This window comes from Macaca thibetana, chromosome 4 (assembly GCF_024542745.1).
Source record: "Macaca thibetana thibetana isolate TM-01 chromosome 4, ASM2454274v1, whole genome shotgun sequence".
NCBI classification, from domain to species: Eukaryota; Metazoa; Chordata; class Mammalia; order Primates; family Cercopithecidae; genus Macaca; species Macaca thibetana.
Window position 1 is genome coordinate 156,781,098 of NC_065581.1, and position 23,284 is coordinate 156,804,381.

At 37.3% G+C, this 23,284-nt stretch overlaps 2 protein-coding genes across 32 annotated transcripts in view; one reads left to right on the forward strand and one right to left on the reverse strand.

The window, feature by feature from the left end:
- The window catches only part of SNX3 (sorting nexin 3), a 1,122,685-nt gene that overhangs the window by 961,945 nt on the left and 137,456 nt on the right, over positions 1 to 23,284 (forward strand). The window lies entirely within an intron of this gene.
- Positions 1 to 23,284, reverse strand: part of AFG1L (AFG1 like ATPase) — a 221,623-nt gene that overhangs the window by 140,820 nt on the left and 57,519 nt on the right. For all 4 annotated transcript variants that reach the window (XR_007725281.1, XM_050789142.1, XM_050789144.1 and 1 more), the window contains 3 exons: positions 19,281 to 19,382; positions 18,218 to 18,348; positions 8,383 to 8,482 (listed from right to left, as the gene is read on the reverse strand). Coding sequence is in view for 3 of the 4 variants with exons in the window: in XM_050789142.1 (XP_050645099.1) it covers positions 8,383 to 8,482; positions 18,218 to 18,348; positions 19,281 to 19,382 (333 nt within the window). In the remaining variant the exon portion in view is untranslated. The remainder of the gene's footprint in view (positions 1 to 8,382; positions 8,483 to 18,217; positions 18,349 to 19,280; positions 19,383 to 23,284) is intronic.

Consider the following 23,284-nt stretch of genomic DNA (forward strand, 5'->3'; position numbering starts at 1 on the left):
AAAAAAACAATAGAAACTACAAAGCAAACAGCTAACAATTTCACAATAGGATCATAACTTCACATATCAATATTAACCTTGAATGTAAATGGTCTAAATGCCCCACTTACAAGGCAAAGAGTGGCAAGTTGGATAAAGAAACAAGACCCATCCATCTGTTGTCTTCAAAAGACCCATCTCACATGTAATAACACCCATAGGCTCCAAGTAAAGGGGTGGAGAAAGATCTACCATGCAAAAAGAAAACAAAAAAAAAAGGCAGAAAAAAAATCTTATTATCAGATTAAATAGACTTTAAACCAACAATGTTTTACAAAGAAGGGTATTACATAATGATAAAGGGTTATATTCAATAAAACTTAACTATCCTAAATATATATGTATCCAACATTGGAGCATCTAGATTCATAAAACAAGTACTTATACACTTACAAAAAGACTTAGATAACCACACAATAATAGTAAGGGACTTCAATGCCCCACTGACAGGATTAGATCATGAAGGCAGAAAATTAACAAAGAAATTCTGGACTTAACAGTTGACCAATTGGACTAATAGATATGTACAGAACACTCTATATATCAACCACAGAATATACAGTCTTCTCATCTGCACACAGAACATACTCCAAGATTAACCACATGCTCAATCATAACATAAGTCTTGATAAATTTTTTAAAAATCAAAATCATATCAACCGTACTCTTAGACCACAGTAGAATAAAAATAGAAATCAATACCAAGAAGATCTCTCAAAACCACACAATTACATGGAAATTAAACAACTTGCTCCTGAATGACTTTGGGGTAAACAATAAAATCAAGGCTGAAATCAAAAGATTCTTTGAAATAAATAAAAACAAAGACACAATATCCCAAAATCTCTGGGATATAGCAAAAGCAGTGTTAAGAAAAAAGGTTACAGCACTAAATGCCTACCTCAAAAAGAAAGATTTCAAATCAACAATCTAACATCACACCTAGAAGAACTAGACAAAACAAGAACAAACTAACCCCAAGCTAGCAGAAGAAAAGAAATAAAATCAGAGCACAACTGAACAAAATTGAGACTCAAAAATCCACACAAAGAATCAGCGAAACCAAAAGTTGGTTCTTTGAAAGGATAAACAAGATCTATAGACTGCCAGCTAGATTAAAAAAGAAAAAGAGAGAGAAAATCCAAATAAGCACAATCAGAAATGACAAAGGTGACATTCCAACCAATCCCATAGAAAAACAAAAGATCCTCAGAGACTAATACGAACACCTCTACACACACAAACTAGAAAATCTAGAGGAAATGGATTAATTCCTGGAAACATGCAGTCTCCCAAGATTGAATCAGAAAGAATTGAAACACCAAACAGACCAATATCGAGTTCCAAAATTGAATCAATAATTTAAAAACTACTAATCCAAAAAAGCCCTAGACCAGATATGGATTCACAGCCAAATTCTACCAGACATACAAAGAAGAGCCGGTACCAATTCTACTGAAACTATTTCAAAAAACTGAGGAGAGACTCCTCCTTAACTCATTCTACAAAGCCAGTATCACCCTAGTACCAAAACCTGGCAAAGACACAATGAAAAGGCTGATATCCGATGGACATAGATCCAAAATCCTCAAAAAAATACTAGAAAACTGAATTCAACAACACACCAAAAAGTTAATTCACCATAGTCAAATAAGCCTCGGTCCTGGGATGCGAGGTTGGTTCAACACACACAAATCAATAAATGTGATTCACCACATAAACAGAATTAAAAACAAAAACCATAGAATAATCTCAATAGATGCAGAAAAAGCTTTCAATAAAATCCAACATCCTTTCATGATAAAAACCCTCAAGAAACTAGACATTGCAGGAACACACCTAAAAAATAATAAGAGCCATCTACGACAAACCCATAGCCAACATCATACTAAATGGGCAAAAACTGGAAGCATTCCCTTTGAGAAATGGAGTAAGAAAGGATGCCCACTCTCACCACTCCTATTCATATACTGGAAGTGCTAGCCAGAGCAATCAGGCAAGAGGAAGAAATAAAAGCAATCTAAATTGGAAAAGGAGAAATCAAACTAGCTTTCTTCACAGACAGTATGATTCTATACCTTGAAAACTCTAAAGATTCCATCAAAAGTCTCCTGGAACTGATAAACAACTTCAGGAAAGTTTCAGGGTACCAAAATCAATATATAAAAATCAGTAGCATTTCTATACACCAATAACATTCAAACTGAGAGCCAAATTAAGAATGCAATCCCATTTGTAATAGCCATACACACAAAAAATGCCTACGAATACATATAACCAAGGAGGTGAAGAAAATAAAGAAAATAACCAAATGTTAATTTTATAGTTATGTCATCACATATTTGAAATAAATGAAAAAAGTGAATTTATATAAAGTGAAATATATATATATACATACATACACTAGAAATGTTATTTAAAATAAACTAAACAGGCTGGGCATGATGGCTCATGCTTATAATCCCAGCCTTTTGGGAGGCCTAGGAGGGAGAATTGCTTGAGCCCAGGAGTCTGAGACTAGCCTAGGCAACATAACGAGACCCTAACTCTACAAAAAAAAAATTAAAAACTAGTTGGGCACAGTGGTACATGCCTGTAGTCCTGGCAACTCAGGAGGCTGAGGCAGGAGGATGGTTTGAGCCCAGGCATTCAAGGTTACAGTGAGCTATAATCACACCCCTGCACTCCAGCCTGGGTCAGAGCAAGACCCTGTCTCTAAAAATAAAGTAATTAATTGATTAATTAAATTTAATAAACATTTTGAGACTGCCAGAAAGGAAAATCCCTAGAGACCAAAAAACAAAGAGAAAGCTAAAAACTAAAGTAGTAATCATGCCAGGCACACGGACTCAAGCCTATAATCCCAACATTTTGGGAGGCTAAGGCAGGAGAATAGTTTGAGCACAGAAGTCTGAGACCAGCCTGGGCAACAGAGGGAGATCCACAAAAAATTTAAAACTTTGCTGAGCCTGGTAGTCCAAGCTACTCACAAGGCTGAGGCAGAAGGATCACTTGGGCTCAGGAGGTCGAGGATGCCGTGAGCAGTACCACTCGCCACCGTGCCCAACTAATTTTAAATTTTTTGTACAGATAGGCTCTCATTATGTTGCTCAGGCTAGTCTCAAACTCCTGCGCTCAAGCAATTTTCCTGCCTAGGCCTCCCAAAAGGCTGGGATTATAAGCATGAGCCATCACGTCCAGCCTGTTTAGTTTATTTTAAACAACATTTCTAGTGTCTTGTAGCGGTATTGCACCATGGCACTCCAGTCTGGGTGACAGAGCAAGACTGTCACAAAACAAAACAAAAATAAAACAATACAAAACAAAAAATAAAGTAGTAATCACAAGCGGACACTGATTTGGGGTTTTAACAGCTGCATGGTGTACAGAGGGTGAGGCCTTGGACCCAAACAAGGCATGAACTGGAAGTTAGAGCTAGAAAAAACAGTGAAGTGCAGGACAGCAGTCTTTGGTCCCTTATTCCCTCCACCCGCCTCAAGTATAACTTCCCCTTCTCTTCTACAAGACCTTCCGAGACACTCCACTCCAGAGTTATTTACTCTCTTAGGTTCCTAAACTTGGTGTTGCTTTACATGACCACCAATTATTTTCTATTAGAATTAATAATGAGTAAATATTCCTCACAATTTTATATTAAAATTAAAGTTAATTTGTCTATAAATTCACAATAAATTAAGTTATTATAAACAATAAATTATTAACTGATTAGGCTATGATTGTAGCCCGCATCACCAACAACCATCCATTCTTGCCCAGGAAATTGAAGCATTATAAGTAGAAATGGAGGGAATGAGATGAATGAAGCAGAAGGAATTAAACAGAGGGGCTAAAGGATTAATAGAGAAAAAAAAATATGTGTGTTCTTCTCCATCAGGCATTATTTTCTAGACTCCTAACCGCTAGTTTTTTGTCTCTGTTGAATGGCAGACACACCACTTACCCAGCTGTACAACTCAGAAAGTTAGAAAGTGTCCTTTCCTTTTTCCCCAGTATCTAACCTATATCCAAGTGCTGTCTACTTCACCTCCTAAATCTCTCTCAAATCTATCCTTCTCTCCATATCCATTGCCATCACCTTGTACCTGGGTTTCTTAACTTAGGCACTACTGACATTTTTGGCTACATAATTCTTTGTTGCAGGGGTTACATTATAGGATACTTTGGCTATATTCCTGGCCTTTACCTACTAGATGCCAGTAGCAGCCCTCTCCCACCAGGTGAGAGAGCCAAAAATGTCTCGGGTGTTACCAAATATTCCCTGGTGAGCAAAAGAGGCCCCTCGTTGAGAATCACTGCCTTATACCCTTATACCAAAGTATATTCATTTCTTGTCTAGTGTGCTACAACAGCTTCCTAATATGTCTCCCTGCATGCACCATATTACTATACCCCATCTAGTAACCTATTCTCCAAACTACAGCCAGAAGGGTATTTCCAACTCAGATCACGTCAGTCCCTGCTTAAGATAAGCTTCAATGGCTTAGCGTTTCTCTTAGAATAAAATCCAAAATCCTTATTATTGCTACAAGGTGTAGCTCTTACCTCTACAGATTCAACTTGTACTTTACTGCATCCTTCTCCCCCTCACTCTCCACTCTAGCCCCACTGGCTACCTCAAATGGGTCATTCTATCTCCAGCCACTCGGCTTTGCCTCAACCCTCTGCCAGCTCTTGTAGCAGTCTAAGAAGTTGCTTCTATTTTAAAAGATGGATGGATGGATAGATAGATAGATAGATAGATAGATAGATAGATAGATAGATTGATCTGGGGCTGGGCGCGGTAGCTCACACTGTAATCCCAGCACTTTGGGAGGCCAAGGCAGGTGTATTACCTGAGGTCAGGAGTTCAAGACCAGCCTGGCCAACATGGTGAAACACTGTCTCTACTAAAAATACAAAAAATTAGCTGGACGAGGTGGCAGGTGCCTGTAATCCCAGCTACTTGGGAGACTGAGGCAGGAGAACCGCTTGAACCCAGGAAGCAGAGGTTGCAGTGAACCGAGATCGCACCACTGCACCCCAGTCTGGGCAACAGAGCGAGGCTCTGTCTCAAAAAAAAAAAAAAAAAAAAAAAAAGGTGAATGCATTTTGATGGCTGGAAAAGAGGACACTCTTCTTTTTTTTCTTCTCCCCCTCCCTACCTTTTTCTAATGTAGTACTTTGAGTTGCTGTTTTAATAAAAGGACATTCTTTCTCTGGGACAGGATAGACAGAGATCAGTGATGACCATAAGGCAAAAAGATCGAAAACAATGCGTAAAAAGAGTCACAAAACCTAAGTTCTAGTCTTTGTTCTGTCATTCACTATCCATGTGATTTGTTTTTAATTTACATATAATATGTAACTTTTTTTGGCCTACAGTTCTATGTTTTTAGCACATGTAACCACCACTATAATTAGGATGCAGCAGTTGCATCCTGAAGCTGCCCTTTTGTAGTCAAACACCTCCTCCCCCCGAACCTTGGCAATCCCTGCTCCATTCTTCGTCTTATAGTTCTACCTTTTCCTGATATGCTTAGTCTCTCTGAGTCTTTTTCTCCATGAATAAAATTATATACACACACATGCACACACACACATATACGTCATCTTCATTACATTAAAATATTAAGTTATTTATGATGATTGTCTGCTGTGGCTAAAAAACCTGGTCTATGACAAGCATCCCATTCCTTCCACAGTTTATATTTAGAAAAGGCTTTCTCTAAGTTTGTCCAGTTTTTGCAATTCCGCATCTTGAACTTTCAGTCTTCTCCAGAAGGGTGGCTCCAGCTCAGATTTCTGCAGGTTACCCCGATACACCAGTAGCTTTGTTCACTCCTACAAAGCTAGGAGCTGCAAAATATTCCTTTACCCCTCCTGGTGGCTGTCCTTTCTCAGTTAGTTAACCACACTGCCATAGTCTAAGCAGCCTAATTATCCTTTCAGCAGTCTTTGCTACAGGGCTTCCAAAATTGTTCTAGCTCTTTGCTATTTATGAGCATAGCTTGTCACTGAATGTCTAAAGGTAATACTGATGCCACTGTCAAATCAACATGTCAGCTGTCGTAGAGACAAGCTTCACTTCCACCTAGATAGAAGATCTAATATTAAAAAGCTCACTCCCTTGGCTCATAGGGTTGCTAACACTAGTTAATCACAAGAATGCTGTATATAACATTATATGGATTTTAATAAGTACATCTGCAAAATCACTCATAATTCTTTTGTAGTACAATGGATGAGGTATAACTATAATTGTTTGGATAACTGGATCCAAAAAGTGGTGATTAGTTAATTGATGTCTTCCTAAGACAAGGCCTCCAGTGGTATGCAACAAGTAACTTAATTTAGTCCTATCTGATTTACACATTTTAATTAAGGAATGGCTAAAGATATATAAATATGATTATCAAATGTATAAATGTCATAGTAGGGATAGCCAAAAAAAAAATTATGTTAGAATCATACTTCAAAAATACTTCAAACATACTCCATTTGCAAAACAAAAATAAATAAAAACAAAAAACAAAAATAAAAAATACTTCAATAAAAATCAATAAAATGGCACAACATAGACTAATAAGTTGAAATGTGATATGAAGAAAAAGAAATTCACTACACAAACATAGAATGAAAGAGACCTAGTTTCACAGCAGGCTACATAGTAAGATCTTGGTCTGTTAGCAATTTTAAATTCAATATTTGCCATCAATGTGGCACAGCTTACTTTAAAAAAAAAGTTCCCACTATGACATTACTCTTTTCAGACTCACTAATGAATTCCATGTTACTAATTGCAATGGTTAATTCTCAACCTCATTTCAGCTTGTAGCAGCATTTAACAGAAGTATTCATCAATCCTTTTGTTACTACTTTTCTTTTCCTCGCTTGACACTCTCCTGGTTCTCCTCCTACCTCACCAGCTGCTCTTTCCTGCCTCCTTTAAGACTGATGACTTCCAAATGTACATCTCCAGCCCAGACTTTTCCAATGAAGTCCAAACTCTCATATGCATCCCCCTTGTCACCACAGAAACCCCTACCTCCACCACCCTACCCAAATCTGCTTTTTCTGTAGTCTTCCCCATCTCAGTAAACAGCAACTTCATCCTTCCAATTGCTCAGGCCAAAACCTTTGAGTTACTCTTGATCCCTCTCTCTTTTGTCATACCCTAGATCCATTCCATCAGTAAATCCTGCTGACTCTGCCTATACAGTATATCAGAACCTACCCTCTTCTCATCACTTTACTCCTGCATTACCTCCCCTTGGGATTGTTGCCGTAGTCTCCTAAATGGTCTCCTTACTTCTAACTCTGAAACCCCATACCCACACTCTATTCTCAATCCTGCAGCCAGAGAGATCTTTTTAAAACATGCAACCATCCAGTGTTCATTCTAAGACTATTTACTGAGAACCATCTATGTGTAAGACACTGTTATAGGTGCTGAGAACACATTTGAGAACAGAAGAGATACAAATCACTGCCCTCATGAAGCTTTTGTGTCCTGGAAGGGAACAGATAATAAACTATAAATAAATAAATAAGTAAATTATATGGTAGATCCATAGTGCTATGGGTAAAAAAGAGAGCAGGGTAAAGGGAAGTAGTACCAAGAAGAAAGGGATGTGCTGCAGGTTCAGGGAGACAAGTCTAGGCTTCACTGGCAATGTAACTTCTGAGCAAAGACAAAGGAGGTGAGGGCTTAGCCATGCAGGTATCTGGAGAAACAGCACTCCAGGCAGAAAGATGTTCCCATTAAATCTCTCAGGAAATATTTGTGGTTTCTTAGACCTTTAACTGAGCACATGATGGGCTGAAAGATGCAAGATTTTAAACTTGTTTTTAATCTAAATATTACTTGTATTTTAATTTGTAAGTACTTTCTTAATAAGCCACAAGTGCTTTTTTAGAAATGATAATTTAAGTGAAGTATTAGAAACTATTCATGCAAGGAAGTTTTCGTTCTTTTTCTAAAATTTAATTATGAGTTTTGTCTTTCATTTAGTTGAGTTTCTTTCATGGCCCATAAAAAGCAGTCCAAAAGGCCTGCATTTTTTTTATAAGCACATATGACATATCTAATATTTAGGGGAAAAAAACACAAAAAAACAGCAAGTGCACCAAACCTGGGAATCAACTGGATTTAGCTTGCTAAGAATATATAACTTTTCAAATACAAATACCAACTGATTTTTCAGATTAAGCCAGTTATAAAACTAGTAATAAGCAAAGTCATCAGATTTACTAACACAATAAATTTAGTACAAAATTATGGATTTTTAAAAGCTTGTTAGTTTCCACCTAATTGGATGAGACTAGCACAATGTTTGTTTTTACCTTCCGGTGGCCTGTTGGATGTTGCCACAACGACGACCCCGTTTTTGAACAGATTTTCAAAAAGCTGTTTCAGAATCATGGCATCAGCAATGTCAGTGACCTATTGACAACAACATATTTGTTTTATTTTAATTTCACTTCTGCTCTAACAAATTTGCTAATGGATCATCTTTTTTTTAAGATGGAAGTAAATTCCAAGAGAAAAATTCTAATTATCATCATGAAGAAAAGAGTAGATAATTAAAATCATGAAACACTGTATAGCAGTCTTTTAAACTTGACTCTTCTTTTTGCAAGCCTATCATTTCTACACAAATTACCAAATGGTTCTATGATAACTTCTTTTATAGAACTACAGGTGGAAAGCATAGATAATTGTCCTAAACATTTAGGAAGTCTAATTAATTAGAACTAACATGACCAACACCCTCCTCCACTTTCCACCCGTTTCCCAACCCCCCCCCCAAAAAAGAGAGATGAAAAAAATAATAATAAAAAAATACACAGGCTGTTTGAGATTTCTAATACCTTTCTGGCAAAGGTCCCTGGAAAGGTGACTTTAAATGGTCATGGGACTTTAGAAATAAGGACAAGTAGCCAGTGAGACATAATCAGCTGCTGTTGAAAATAGAATGATATGACATAGATACTATTGTGCAATTGTTGCACAAAACAATTCAACAGATGGCCCATCACAAAAATAAGCAATTTCATTGTTCTTTTTAAGTGCCTTCTATTACTGTCCATGAATAATCAAAAGGCACTGCAGTCACTTCCAGCACAGCCAGCCTCTGCTAACCTTCACAAACACAAATATTCCTTCTACCAAAAAAAAAACACAAAAAACAAAACAACCTTTCAAGAATGGCTAATATAGTCCCTTAAAAAAATAACTTGTGACAATCCTAGAAATGCATAATACAGATAAAACTATTCCATCCAAGTTAGGTTACAGAGAAATATAATTATTGGTCTTTTCTAAAATTGTTTTTTAAATTCACAATTATGAAGTAAGCTTAATGATATAACTTTTTCTAAAGGCTTTTAAAATTCACAAAGAAAGACAACAATTAAGGAGAGAAAGAAGTTGACTCCAAAAATAAATTTGTAACGAAGATTGACATCAATCATTGTAAGTACATAATAACATGGGCTTTAGATACTCCCAGTGTAAAAATGTCTTGATCTTTCTTTGATAGCACATTTCAAATAATCTCAGTACAACTTGCTTTACATATATCCACAAGATATAGTACATTGTTATTTTTAAACCCCATTAGAGGACATAAAAATTGGTGAATTCTTTCAATTAAATCAAAATCCTAAAAGTTACAAACTGAATGGTTATAATGCAATTAACAATAACCTGGGTTGCACAAGTCTAAATCACTTTTCTTTTTACAGCTAATATCTTACTCAAAGTTTTAATTATTTCTTTCCCACCTGAAAACAAAACCATGAAATAGGGATGTATTTTTTTATTTTTTATTTTTTATTTATTTATTTTTGCTGTCTCAAGTTATAACTAAAAAACTGCTAAAGATTCCTTACATTAAAAAGACTTCGGGAACTTCAAAATGGTGATTAAATGAAAAGGAAAGTGGTGCTGATATTATTTAATTTAGAGTTTAGGATCACTGTCAAATTTGGCTTCCGCAAAAACACTGACAGAGAAAGTCCTTTTCAAATGCTTGAACACCAGTGGCATTTCTGATGAGAGGACAGAACGAGCTTGCACATTTTAATAGTAACTGCACTTTTAAATTACATTGCCAATACACTGACTTTTTAAAAGAACAATATCAATGAAAGGTTGCCCGATTTTAGAGAATAAAAATGGTCATTTGACTATATCATTAATGTCTTTGAAAAAAATGTAAAATAGCTTTTGTGCCCTAAGGTTTAGAAAACTGAAGGGACATTTAGCTTATGACACAATACAAAGGTTTAAACTGAAAGTTGAAGAAAGCCAACAGTAAAGGCTTGTGGTTGAGTTATAATTTGCTGTTTTTATATTTCAGAATGTTTTTGCCCTATCAGAGCAAATTAGCTTGGAGAAGCTATGACTAATTAATAAAGCAGGAGTCACTTGGTGTAGCTGGGTGCCAGTGTATACTCTTTTGATCTTGTCCCCGCACTTGTTCAGCCTTGCCGGGGAACAGTAATTTTACAGTATAAGTGAACAGAAGACAATTGGCCACACATTCTTGGAGAGCTGGCTTTTTCAGTACCCAGCATTTCATTACCACCACGAACAAAAGAGAAGGCTACAGATTACCAATAAGGGTAGTCTGCTAATACAGAGAGTGGAGACATTTCATTAGCATTAAAGAGAAAAGATTTTTTTATAACCTAGAGTTGCTTTCCATTATGACTCACTTAAGTAGAAAAGGAAAAAAAAAAATCTAATGGTGAATTTACATGTGTGAGTGCTTGAGTCTCAGTCATCCACTGATTGGTACGGTGCCATATAATGAGTGACAAACATAAGCATGCATTATCAGTAATTAGGATTAGCACAAAAATAAGCACCTAGTTTTTATTAGCAGTTTTTAATAGCTTTCTTCCTGCTTCATAAAAATAGTTAAAACTATTTTTTAAATGATATTGATAGCTTATAGAGGAGAATTTTGCATGATCTTCTGCTCATCAGAATTCTTTTTTTTTTTTTTCTGGACCGGTATTAGTAAAACATCTATTCAATGTCCCTCTCAGAAGAGATATGAAGAAATAACATTTTTAAAAATCAGTTTTCCTCACTAATCTGATGTCTTCAGAACATAAACAGTTTAACATGTAACATAAATATTCCAAGAGGACATAATGAAGATCCTAAGGAAAACTCTGAAGATAAGCTATTATTTATTTCACTAACCAAAACACATTAAAAAAAAACAACCTATCCAAACACATTTCTCAACCAAGATAAGAATCGAGTATCTAACACCTCAGGCAAAACTGAAATGCACCTACTTGAGCGTAGAGGATGGGAGGAGGGGGAAGAGCAGAAAAAAGAACTATTGGCTACTAGGTTTAAACCTGGGTGATGAAATAATCAGTACAGCAAACTCTTGTGACACATGTTTACCTCTATAACAAACCTGCACACATACCCCTGAACCTAAAATAAAAGTTTAAAAAAGCTGAAATGTTACACTTAGTAAGGAAGACCAAGCTAATGAAGAACATTCTGCAAGTGTAATCTGAATGCTTACCAAAACATAATCTTTAAAATTCCTTAAATTCAAGAGCACAAAAAAGGAGTATATCCGTGTTTTTAAGCAGCAATAATTACCATTCATCTCCCTAGTAAAATAAATATTATATTAATTAACACCACCTAAAGGCCAATAATAACTAGCTAAAAATCAAGGCTACTAATACGATTCCATTTTAAAAGTAAAGTGGTGATTGTAGATAGATATACTGTCGCTAAGAATAAAGTGCCTCAAAAATTCTTTCCTAATAAATCAGCAAGTATTGTACTAGGCTTAATAGGCCTAAGGATAATTTTTAGGCTCCACCACTAAAACATCTACCAAAACCCCACCCAGCTCTAGAACTGTATATTTAAACACATAATACAAGACTCTTCATATACCAAGGTAAACATATAGCATAGCTGTTACTGGTAAACAAGAGCATTAGTGCTGGACTTAAACTGCTAGTTACCAGCTGTGTGACCTTGGTCAAGTTACTGAACCTCTCTGACCCTCAATTTCCTCATCAATGCAACAAAAGCAGTAATAATACCTACCTTGCAATATTGTTATGAGACATAAAGTAAACTCTCAAGAAATGAGAGACTATTAACTTTGACTATTACCTATGTATGATATATATTCTAGTATTAATATAATTCTGTATTATTAATGTATAGCTACATAGAATTTTAGCTGTAGCTAAAATTATATTTAGCATTATACAGTTATTAAGAACACAGGCACATAGAAAAACACTCAATAAACAGTAACTAATATTATAGAGCATATATAATAGATGGAATATAAGCATTCTAGTAAATACATGGGCAATACCTCAAATAGTTCATAAAAGATGGATTTAACTAGTATGTAAACAAACATGAAAAAAATCAGCCATATTATTCTGTAAATGCTGATTTTGGGTTCTGTTAATGCTGATTTTGCTTGAGAAATGCTATTATATGGAAGGGGAGTGGGACTTAATATGAACTCATTCATTCATTCATTTATTCACTACTTATTCATTCATTCTCAGACACTGTTTTTTTTTTTTTTTTTTTTTTTTTTTAGACGGAGTCTTGCTCTGTCACCCAAGCTGGAGTGCAGTGGCCGGATCTCAGCTCACTGCAAGCTCCGCCTCCCGGGTTCACGCCATTCTCCTGCCTCAGCCTCCCTAGTAGCTGGGACTACAGGTGCCTGCCACCTCGCCCAGCTAGTTTTTTGTATTTTTTTAGTAGAGACGGGGTTTCACCGTGTTAGCCAGGATGGTCTCGATCTCCTGACCTTGTGATCCGCCCGTCTCGGCCTCCCAAAGTGCTGGGATTACAGGCTTGAGCCACCGTGCCCAGCCCAGACACTGTTCTAGAAACCTGAGATGCATCAATTAATAAAGATTCATGCATTCAAGTTTACATTCTGGGAATACAGATAAATAATAAACATAATAAATAAGTAAATTACATATAATATGTTAAAAGGTGATATATGATATGGGAAAAAAGGTGGGTAAGGGGCATCAGAAGCGTGGAGGTCAATGGTAAGCTGCAATTTCAAATAGGGTATTAAAATGGGCCTTGTTAAGGATGTAACTGAGCAAAGATGAAATGAGGGAGTTGCTCTTAGGAATATGTAAGGGTGTGAGGGAAACCCCACAGCACCAGTTGCTGCCTAGGCATTAAAAGTAGAACCCAATGGCTTAAGCCTGTGGCCAGAGATAAGAGCCTAGAGGCATAGCTCTTGCTTACAAGATGGGGCTCCTCACTTTTCCTGTTGCTTCCTTTACTTTAAACGAACCATTCAGGCTTTTGCTCACAAGCATAGTTAGCCACATCCTATTCCTACATATATATAAAATACACATATACATGCATGCTGCTAGTTGCCATACTCTCTTTCTGCCTGACTCTTCATTACTGCCTCCTGTGACCAGGGACGAAGGACTGGCCTTCTGACTCATTGCTCCCTCCCTGCCCAGCATCTGTAATAATCAGTCTTTGAACTTATTTTCTATTGTAGTGGTGTATTGACTTTCACCTTCCCTCTGAAGAACCAGGGTCTGCCCCAGGCCAGGATTTTCCTGGGATGCCAGGAAGAACACAACATCAGGCTCCCAGTGCCAAAGCAATGGTCAGACGGCATAAACTGGACATAAGTCAGACAAGAGCCACAAAGGCATATGCCAGTATAAACAAGCTTCCTGTGTGAGGGACTCCTTGGTCATGGGTCAGACAACCAGGCATCAGGCCGTTCTCCAGGTGAAAGAAGTTTCCTGTGAAAGGCAAGCTGTAAACACCTATATCCAGCTCCCTGAATTTCCTGTTAGGGCAAGGTTGCCAGCCGCTCTGGTGCTGGAACCCCAATTTAGCTGGGGGCTCTCAGAACAGAGGGACCACTCTGTGCAGAAAGAATGCCCAGTGCAAAGGCTCTGCTTGTTCGTTATAAATTGTGTGGTTGGTGGGGATCAGAGTGCTGGCGCAGCAACATTTTGGAGTATATTTCACCCTCTTGAGTTTTCGGGAAGGGGGATAAGTAAAGATTTGGACTTGTGATCATCGAATTTTGGTGTATTGGAGAAACTTCTTTAAGACCTGAAGAAGACAGTTCAGGATAGTGAAACCAGCAGAGATCACTTCTTCCCTTAGGGGGCACACTCTTGCCCTTGTATTTTCATTTTCTCTGGCTCTTCTAACACTGGGTATATGCAGATATCGGTCTTTTCTTGAATGCAGTAGTAATCTCCAAGATTCAAGTTGGAATTGTAAAGGAAATAAAAGAGCAAGACTATTAACATTTTGCATTCTAGGATATTCAGGTCAAACTTGCTCAGGGGAATAGGGTCTCCCATACTGTCAACTCTTAACATACAAGAATGCTATATTATGCAATAATTGGGAATGGGGGGAAAAAAAAAAAAACATGCTACACTAAAATTTGGGATCAAATGAAAGCAATCAATTTGGTATTGTCTTGTTTTGTCATCTCTGTGCATGTTTTCTTCAGAGCCCTGCGGGAAATAAGTAGTTGGCATAATACCCAACTACTAACTGCGGTTCCTTAACCTATGAAGAAAATAGGATTGAATCTATGAAGAAGGTAGGGAGCAATGAGTGAGGCTGAACCTGTAGGAGACAAGGTTAGAGAGGAAGTAGAAGGGTTTGAGCAAGGAAAATGACACTACCTTATATAACAGAGTATTTCCCCATTGGAGTACAAGCCCTTTTAATTTGGGTTTTCTGTTTCCTGTGGCCAAAAGCATTCCTAGCAGATACCTCATCTTTCTCTTCCTGGGCTTTAGCTCATCAGTTAATTCTCTTTCCACTGGAGGTAACAGATTTCATATTAAGGAAAGTGACATTTCCTCACAGTACTTCTTACCAATGTTTATGTTATCTTTTACAGATCACAGGGAAATACATCTTCACAGCAGATAGGAGCAAAATACGACTTGAATAGTTCTATTCTCATCAAGACTATTTGTAAGAAATAGGCACCGGAGATCGAGCTGAAGAAAAAAGATTTACTTGAAACTCCAGGATAGCGACAATACTGATGGCACCTTATGGGGTTTGGCTTGGAATTGGAGGTTGCTATGGAGAGCTCAGCAGCTGTCTAGGGAGTGCTCTAGTGCTCTTTCCCTTAAAGTGATTCAATTACTTTCTATATTTCTTTGTTTCTGTTTCATTAGTAAGAAGAGCTTCCCTCTGTGCCATTTAATTCAAATTCATTAGAGAGGGGCTAAGACTGGCCCATTTGCCAAGCCACACCATACAAGTCCAAGGTTGCTGAGAAGATTGTGGATTAACTACTTATAGATCAGCTGTCCAGGCATGGTCCATTTAGCTGTGGGACAGATAGGGCCCTGTCCTGTGATATGGAATAAAGGCCTTCAAGGCAACTGAGATGCATGAGTCAATGAATGAATAAATATCAAAGCAATTTGGACAGGGCAGGCAATAACAGGGATCTCTATAACATCTGCTTTCTCTCCTTCAGCAAGCGGCATTTTATAAGAGCCTGTTTCCCCTGGATCTCTCTTATACTCAATATGTAATCTGAAAAATCCTTTCTGTGGCCTGCATTTCTTTGCAAGACTCAGTTCATTTGGAACGATAGTGTCCTGACAGTTGTTTTTGTTTCCTTCTTTCTAACATATCAACCTTTTGAAATCTGAACCCAATGGAGTATGTCAGCACAACCAGGCAGGTTTCTGGTAGGCCTTCACTATTAAGGTGGCATTATGACTCCTGTAAGCCCTAGGAACTTTTACTTTCATGAGCCCCATCCTCAAATAAAAAAACATTACGACTATGTTGGTATAAGGACAAATATAATACAGAATAGACAGATACAGGCTGGAGTCATTATTGATATATTCATTTAGGTCCTCAAATTTTAAAAGAAATTAAAATGTTTTCTTGATCCCTAAAAGTATCATGAGCCCCAGACACTGTGTCTGCTGCACCAACTGGGCAAGTTGCCCTGCTTGCTGTGTATCTTCTTTAGGATCACATGCTTTGCACAGTCAGATTTTCATAGCATCCTAACCTTCTTAGTCTTGCCTTCCAATAACGCTTATGCCATAAAAACATGCCAATCAGGCCAGATGTGGTGGCTCACACCTGTAATCCCAGCACTCTGGGAGGCCGAGGCAGGTGGATCACCTGAGGTCAGGAGTTCGTGACCAGCCTGGACAACATGGTGAAACCAGTCTCTACTAAAAATACAAAAAAATTATCCGGGCATGGTGGTGCACACCTGCCATCCCAGCTACTCAGGAGGCTGAGGCAGGAGAATCACTTGACCCAGGAGGCAGAGGTTACAGTGAGCCGAGATCACGCCATTGCACTTCAGTCTAGGCAACAAGAGCAAAACTCCATCTCAAAAAAATAAATAAATAAAAGTAAAAAAGCCAATCGTTTCTCTGAAAGTTTTGAAATCTACATTTTTAAAGTTAAAGGTAATGATTTTTACATGATACCTAGGAAATTCTAATGCCTTTAGATTTCTCATTTCCATGTGGAGATATCAACTATTTTGCAGAATTAAATAAGATAAGGACGTAAAAACACATTGTAAACTATGGATCATTTTACAAAGGCTAGGTATTAATACACCTCTTTAAAAATTTAACTTCAATACCTTAATCAAAATTGTAACTATGCCAGTTCAGTTTTATTTAGAGATATTTTGGTTAAAAGGCGAGTAATGGAAAAATCAAGAGAAATGGCCGCTATTGATTCATCAGTGACTTTTATTCTTGAAAGCAGCATAACTGTTAAGTCAGTGCTTTTTCAAACAGCTCAGTGAGGCTCTTTTCCTGCAAAACATTGATGTGATTAGTATGCCTCTTCAGAACGACAGGAGAGCATCTGTTCTTTTCCATAAAGCCTTTCCTTGGAAGACCTTTGCAGTTCTAAATACAAAGGTGAGTCCAGTCTGTCTTAATATGACTGAAGGAAGAAAGAGGCAAAGATCCCTCTTCCCTAGATGGATTAGTGTAACAGCATTGCTGGTGAAAATTCTTTCCCTTCCATCATAAATCTAGACTATTGGTAGCTATGTGTACCGGTTGCTAAAGGAGACCAATCATGCATGCTTTGGGATAAAAGCATCTTGGCCATATCATCTCCCCACTAATCCAGATTATAAAACACAGAAGAACAGGAAATAACTCACTACCAATTTAAATGCATAATTTCAGACAATCCTAAAACTAAGAGGAACTTTGAAAGTTCAACTAAGGCAATTCCCTCCCTTTATCACAGATACGTATGTTGTGAGGCTTCAACGAGATGAATCACTTGTTCTTTATATAACATTTTTTAAAAATACTAAAACATCTTTAAAGACATTGTTTTATGATAATTAGATTATCTTTGTGGTGTAGGGGAGATGTACAATCATCGACCAAAATTTAGAGGTGGGCAGACTTTTTCTATAAAAGACTGAATAGTAAATATTTTAGGCTTTGCAAGCCATATAGGGTCTCTGTTGTACTTTCTTCTTTTTCTTCTTCTTCTTCTTCTTTCAACTACCTTTAAAATTACAAAAACTTGGCTGGGTGTCATGGCTCATGACTGTAATTTCAGCACTTTGGGAGGCTGAAGCTGGAGGATCACTTGAGGCCAGGATTTGAAACCAGCCTGGGAAACATAGTAAGACCTAATCTCTACAAAATTGTTTTTAAAATTTTGCTAGGTATGGTGTATGAGCCAATAGTTCCAGCTACTCAGGAAGCTGAGGCAGGAGGCTGAACCCAGGAGTTTGAGGTTATGATGAGCTATGATTATGCCACTGCACTCCAGCCTGGGCCTGGGTAACAGAGCAGGACCCTGTCTCTTAAAATATGTGTGTGTGCGTGTGTGTGTGTGCGTGTGTGTGTGTGTGTGTATGTATGCATGTATACACTCTTCTTTTCTCACTAACCATAAAAAAACAGGCAGGTCAGATTTGCCCTGTGTGGCTGTGCAGGTTGTGATTTGCTAGCTCCTGAACTAGATAGTAAAACTGAAGCAATAAGAGATAATGTGTCAAATCACCTTATAAAACAATGATAAAATCAAGAGCAAAATTTAAATCTTCATACCTCATTCAGTATACCATTCTATATCTATGAAAAATCTCTACTTTACCTGAAATTCATCGAAACATAGGAGACATGCTTCTTCACTGATTTCTTCAGCTATAGGAGCTATTGGGTCATATGATTTAGCCATGAATCCTGGTTTCCTTTTTGGCAAACTCTGTTTAAGGCGATGTATTCCTTAAATGAATGAAATTAAACACAGATGAAATACATTAGTGTATTTTAGACAATTATAACATTTTAAAAATCTCTAAATGAAACTTTAGTATGGACATAAAATTAAGTTTAAATTTCATGTAAAATCAAATTTGATCATTGAAATTGTTTGCATTTTCTGTACTTCAAAATAAGTTGTTCAAATATTATTGTGTTCTTATAGTTGTAAGGAAACTTCAAGGTCATTCCATTTCTACTCTTCAATCATTTCAGAAATTACAAGGTAATAGACAAGTGACTAGATGCATCAACACATCCACCTTAGTCATGTATTTCAGGGATGAGAGCAGAGGATATGATCCTGCCCAAGTAGTGTATATTATGTCTAGCATATGCAATCAGAATGTGTCCTTATCTCTAGCCTAATACACTAAGGCCAGTCCACTTCATTCATTATGTGTGTACTAAATGCTGCAAGTATTAGAGGAAAAAATCACATGATTCCTGCTCTGGGGAGGTTACAGTGCAACTGGTAAACAAATCGTGCAAAACTGGAATAACATAAGATCACTAGGAAAGCAATAAAGCTTCTATGCGTACTCAAACTGAATGCCTACATGCTAAGGTAACACAGAGTAAAGGACCTAATCAAGAATCACTTATTTAAACAGGTGCATTTTTAACATTTTTTATTGGCCCTTAGTAGAAACAGAAAACGCCTGAGCTTCATATAGTAATCTCTGTTCTCTGATTTGAAAGTATTAAATTAGTCTTAAGGACCAATTCTGGACACATTACTGACTGTTTCAACATAGCACAAAACAAATGGAACCAAATAAAATCTTACTGAAAGCAAAAATCTAATTTTTAAAAAGAGTATATGTTCATTCAATCAAGAAAACCATTCTGTAGTGTTTCCCCACTGAAAAAACTTCTTTCAGATCATTGCTTACTTTTGTGCACATCTAGCATGAAACCATGAAAATGAACCCGTTTTTTCCTCTTCATTTCCACATAAGCATAAAACATGTCCATCACCATTGTTTTTCCTGTACCTTAAAAACAAAAACAAAAAAAATAAGAATACTATTAAATAGTATGTACTGATTGCTGTAAAGATTGTTCATTAGCTTTGAGATAATGAAACCATACTCTTCCACTGGGAAGCTGAAGACTATGTCACTTCTTTAGAACGGGGAGCTTACTTTGTATGTTAAACTAGCTAAAAATAACATGCTGATATTACTCTTTTCTGTTAAAATCCTGTTTATAGGAAACACAACAATTACTTAACATTACAGGGGCTATTTCCCCCTGAAAACTATGTTCATAAACTGGCAAGATTTACAGTCTTCTCTTCCAAAAGACACTAGCATAAATAAAATAATTAATTAAAAATTTATTGGGTCATTACTATGCATGAGGAACTGTTTTAGGCACTACAGGAAAATTCAAAAATGAAAAATAAGAGAAGAGGCTGGGCACGGTGGCTCATGCCTATAATCCCAGCACTTTGGGAGGCCAAGATGGGAGGATTGTCTGAGCCCAAGGATTCAAGACCAGCCTGGGAAGACCAGCCTGGGAAACATAGCAAGACCCCCAACTCAAAAAAAAAAAAAAAGAAGAAAGAAAAGAGAAGAAAGATGAAATATAAAGATTAGTATCTAACATAAATATTGAACATGAATCATATATGTAGATTAGAGCTAGAGAATTGCCAATTTTAACACTTCCATTTTTTAAAAGCTGAGAATATAGATCTCTCAAAATAAAACCTACTTGAGGAAATTCTGATACAGTCAATCCTTATAATTATCTAATTTTCAACACTAAAACTTTTAATGACTACAATCGAATCAGTAGAGTAGAATACTCTTATCTGAGAATTCAGTTACTCAAGGCCCACAATCAATCATAGTCTAAAGATATTAAATGGAAAACTCCAAAAACAAACAATCCTCAAGAATTAAATTATGCAGCTCTCCTGAGTAGCATGAAGAGACCTCATGCCATCCCATTCCATTCCACCCAGGACATAAATCATCCCTTTGTCTGGCATATCCACACTGTATTCACTACCCTCCCGTTGGTCACTTAGTGGCCTTCTCTGTTAAAAACATAGTATATATAAGTTGGGCGCGGTGGCTCACGCCTGTAATCCCAGCACTTTGGGAGGCCAAGATGGGCAGATCACATAAGGTCAGGAGTTCGAGACCAGCCTGGCCAACATGGCAAAACCCTGTCTCTACTAACAGTACAAAAATTAGCCGGGCATGGTGGTGGGCACCTGTAATCCCAGCTACTCAGGAGGCTGAGGCAGGAGAATAGCTTGAACCTGGGACGCGGAGGTTGCAGTGAGATGGCGCCACTGCACTCCAGCCTGGGCGACAAGAGAGAGACTCCGTCTTAAAAAAAAAAACAAAAACAAAAACATAGGGTTTAGGACTATGTGAGGTTACAGGCATCCACTGTAACTATCCTCTATGAATAAGGGGAAACTACTGTAATTGAATATCCAACAGCCTGAGAATTTAATGCAGGTAGCATAAAATGTCTTATCCCCTCTCAGGAAGCCTAGGGCATTCGGGTCAGTGGCCCAAGCTCAGTTTGTACCTGGCATTCCTCAGTAAGCCAGACCAGCACGTGCTGGTCCAGTCTCACATCCTCCCTACTTCCTCGTCTCCCACCACCACAAGATTACTTCTTGTCTAGTAATTCCTTTGCAATTAATAGAATCCAAAGGCACTTCAGAAAGTAAGAAGATCTAAATCTTATCTTTTGGGTTTCCTCCATGCCACAAGATGACACTGGGCCCATGCCATTTGAATGTCAGAGTGCTTTTGTATATGAAAAAACAATCCACCAAACATTTTTTTATGAAGAAGTCATTTTGATGGCAAGTCATTCATTGCAAAAATATTCAGTACGGTATCTCTTGATATAGTGATTAGCAGTAGATTTTAAGTAATTATATTTACCCAGAAAAGTTAACAAAGTTTCAAATTCTGCTGCATGCAGTGTAGTATACTTATAGATTCAGAATAAAGTCATGAATTATCTAACCAAAAATACATTAATTAATCATTAGGGTAAAGCAAATCAAAACTACAAGATATCACTTTACTTACATTAGAACGACTATTAAAAAAAAAGAAACAGAAAATAACAAGTGTTAGCAAGGATGTATAAAAATTGGAACCTGTGCATTGCTAGTGAGCATAACAATGGTACTGTCACTGTGGAAAACACTATGACAGTTCTTGAAAAAATTAAACACAGGCCAAGTGCAGTGGTTCACGCCTATAATTTCAGCACTTTGGGAGGCCTAGGAGGGAGAATTGCTTGAGACTAGGAGTTCAAGAAGACCAGCCTGGGCAACATAGCAAGATCTCATCTCTACTAAAAATTTAAAATATTAGCCAGGTTTGGTGGTGCATGCCTGTAGTCCCAGCTACTCGGGAGGCTGAAATGGGAGGATTGCTTGAGCCCAGGAGTTCAAGGTTGCAGTGAGCTATGATCGTGCTACTGCACTCCAGCCTGGGCAACAGAGAGAGACTTTGTGTCCAAAAAAATAAATAACTAAACATAGTGTGACCATAGGATCCAGCAATTCCACTTCTGAGTATATGCACAAAACAACTGAAAGCAGGGATTCAAACAAACACTTACACCTCAATATTTACAGCAGAATTATTCACAATAGTCAAAAGATAGAACAACCCAAACATCCATTAATGGATGAATGGACAAACAAAAAGTGGTATATACATAAAATGATACAGTTGGCCCTCTGTATCTAGTTTCCACATCCCGGGATTCAACCAACAGTGGATCAAAATTATTTTTAAAATAAAAAATAAGGAACAGGTGGATTGGCTTACGCCTATAATCCCAGCAATTTGGGAGTCCAAGGCAGGCAGATTACTTGAGTCCAGGAGATTGAGACCAGCCTGGGTGACATGGCAAAATCCCATCTCTACAAAAAAATATAAAAATTAGCTGGGCATTGTGGTGCATGCCTGTAGTCCCAGCTATTCAAAAAGCTGAGGCAGGATGATCACTTCAGCCCGGAAGGTGGAAGATGCAGTGTGCTGAGATCATGCCACTACACTTCAGGACCTGGGTGACAGAGCGAGATTCTGCCTCAAAATAGTAATAATCATCCTATCCTCATAATATAAACAAAAAACAATACAGTATAACAACTATTATAGCATTTATGTACCACTTACATTGTTATAAGTAATCTAGAGGATTTAAAGTATACAGGACAACACACAAAGTTTATATGCAAAGGCTACACCATTTTACATAAGGGACTTGAGCATTCTCAAATTTTGGTATCCAAGGGGATCCTGAAACCAATCCCCCATGAATACCAAGTATATTATTCAGCCTTAAAAAGGAATCCAACTCATATGCAATGTGCAATAATATGGATGAATCTTGAAGATATTTTGCTAAGTAAAATAATCCAGACCCAAAAGGAAAAATATTGTATGATTCCATTTATATAAGGTATTGAAGAATAATCAAATTCATAAAGACAGAAAGTAGAATGGTGGTTGCCAGGCCAGGGTAGTCAGAGGGTGGGATGTGGAAAATGTGGGAGAGAGGTAGAATAGGAAGTTGTTGTTTAATGGACACAGAGTTTCAGTTTGGGAAGATAAAAATGTTCTGAAGATGGATGGTGGTAATAGTTGTACAACAATATGAACAGACTTAATGCTACTGAATCACACACTGAAAATGTTTAAAAGGGTAAATTGTATGTAATGTGTTTTACCATAATAAAAACAATTGAATACATTTTTTAAAACCTATAGTTAATATGCTTAACGGTAAAAGACTGAACACTTCTCCCCTACAATTTGACAAAGGCAAGGATGTCTACACTCATGTTCTGAAAATGGATGGTGGTAATAGTTGTACAACAATGTGAACAGACTTAATGATA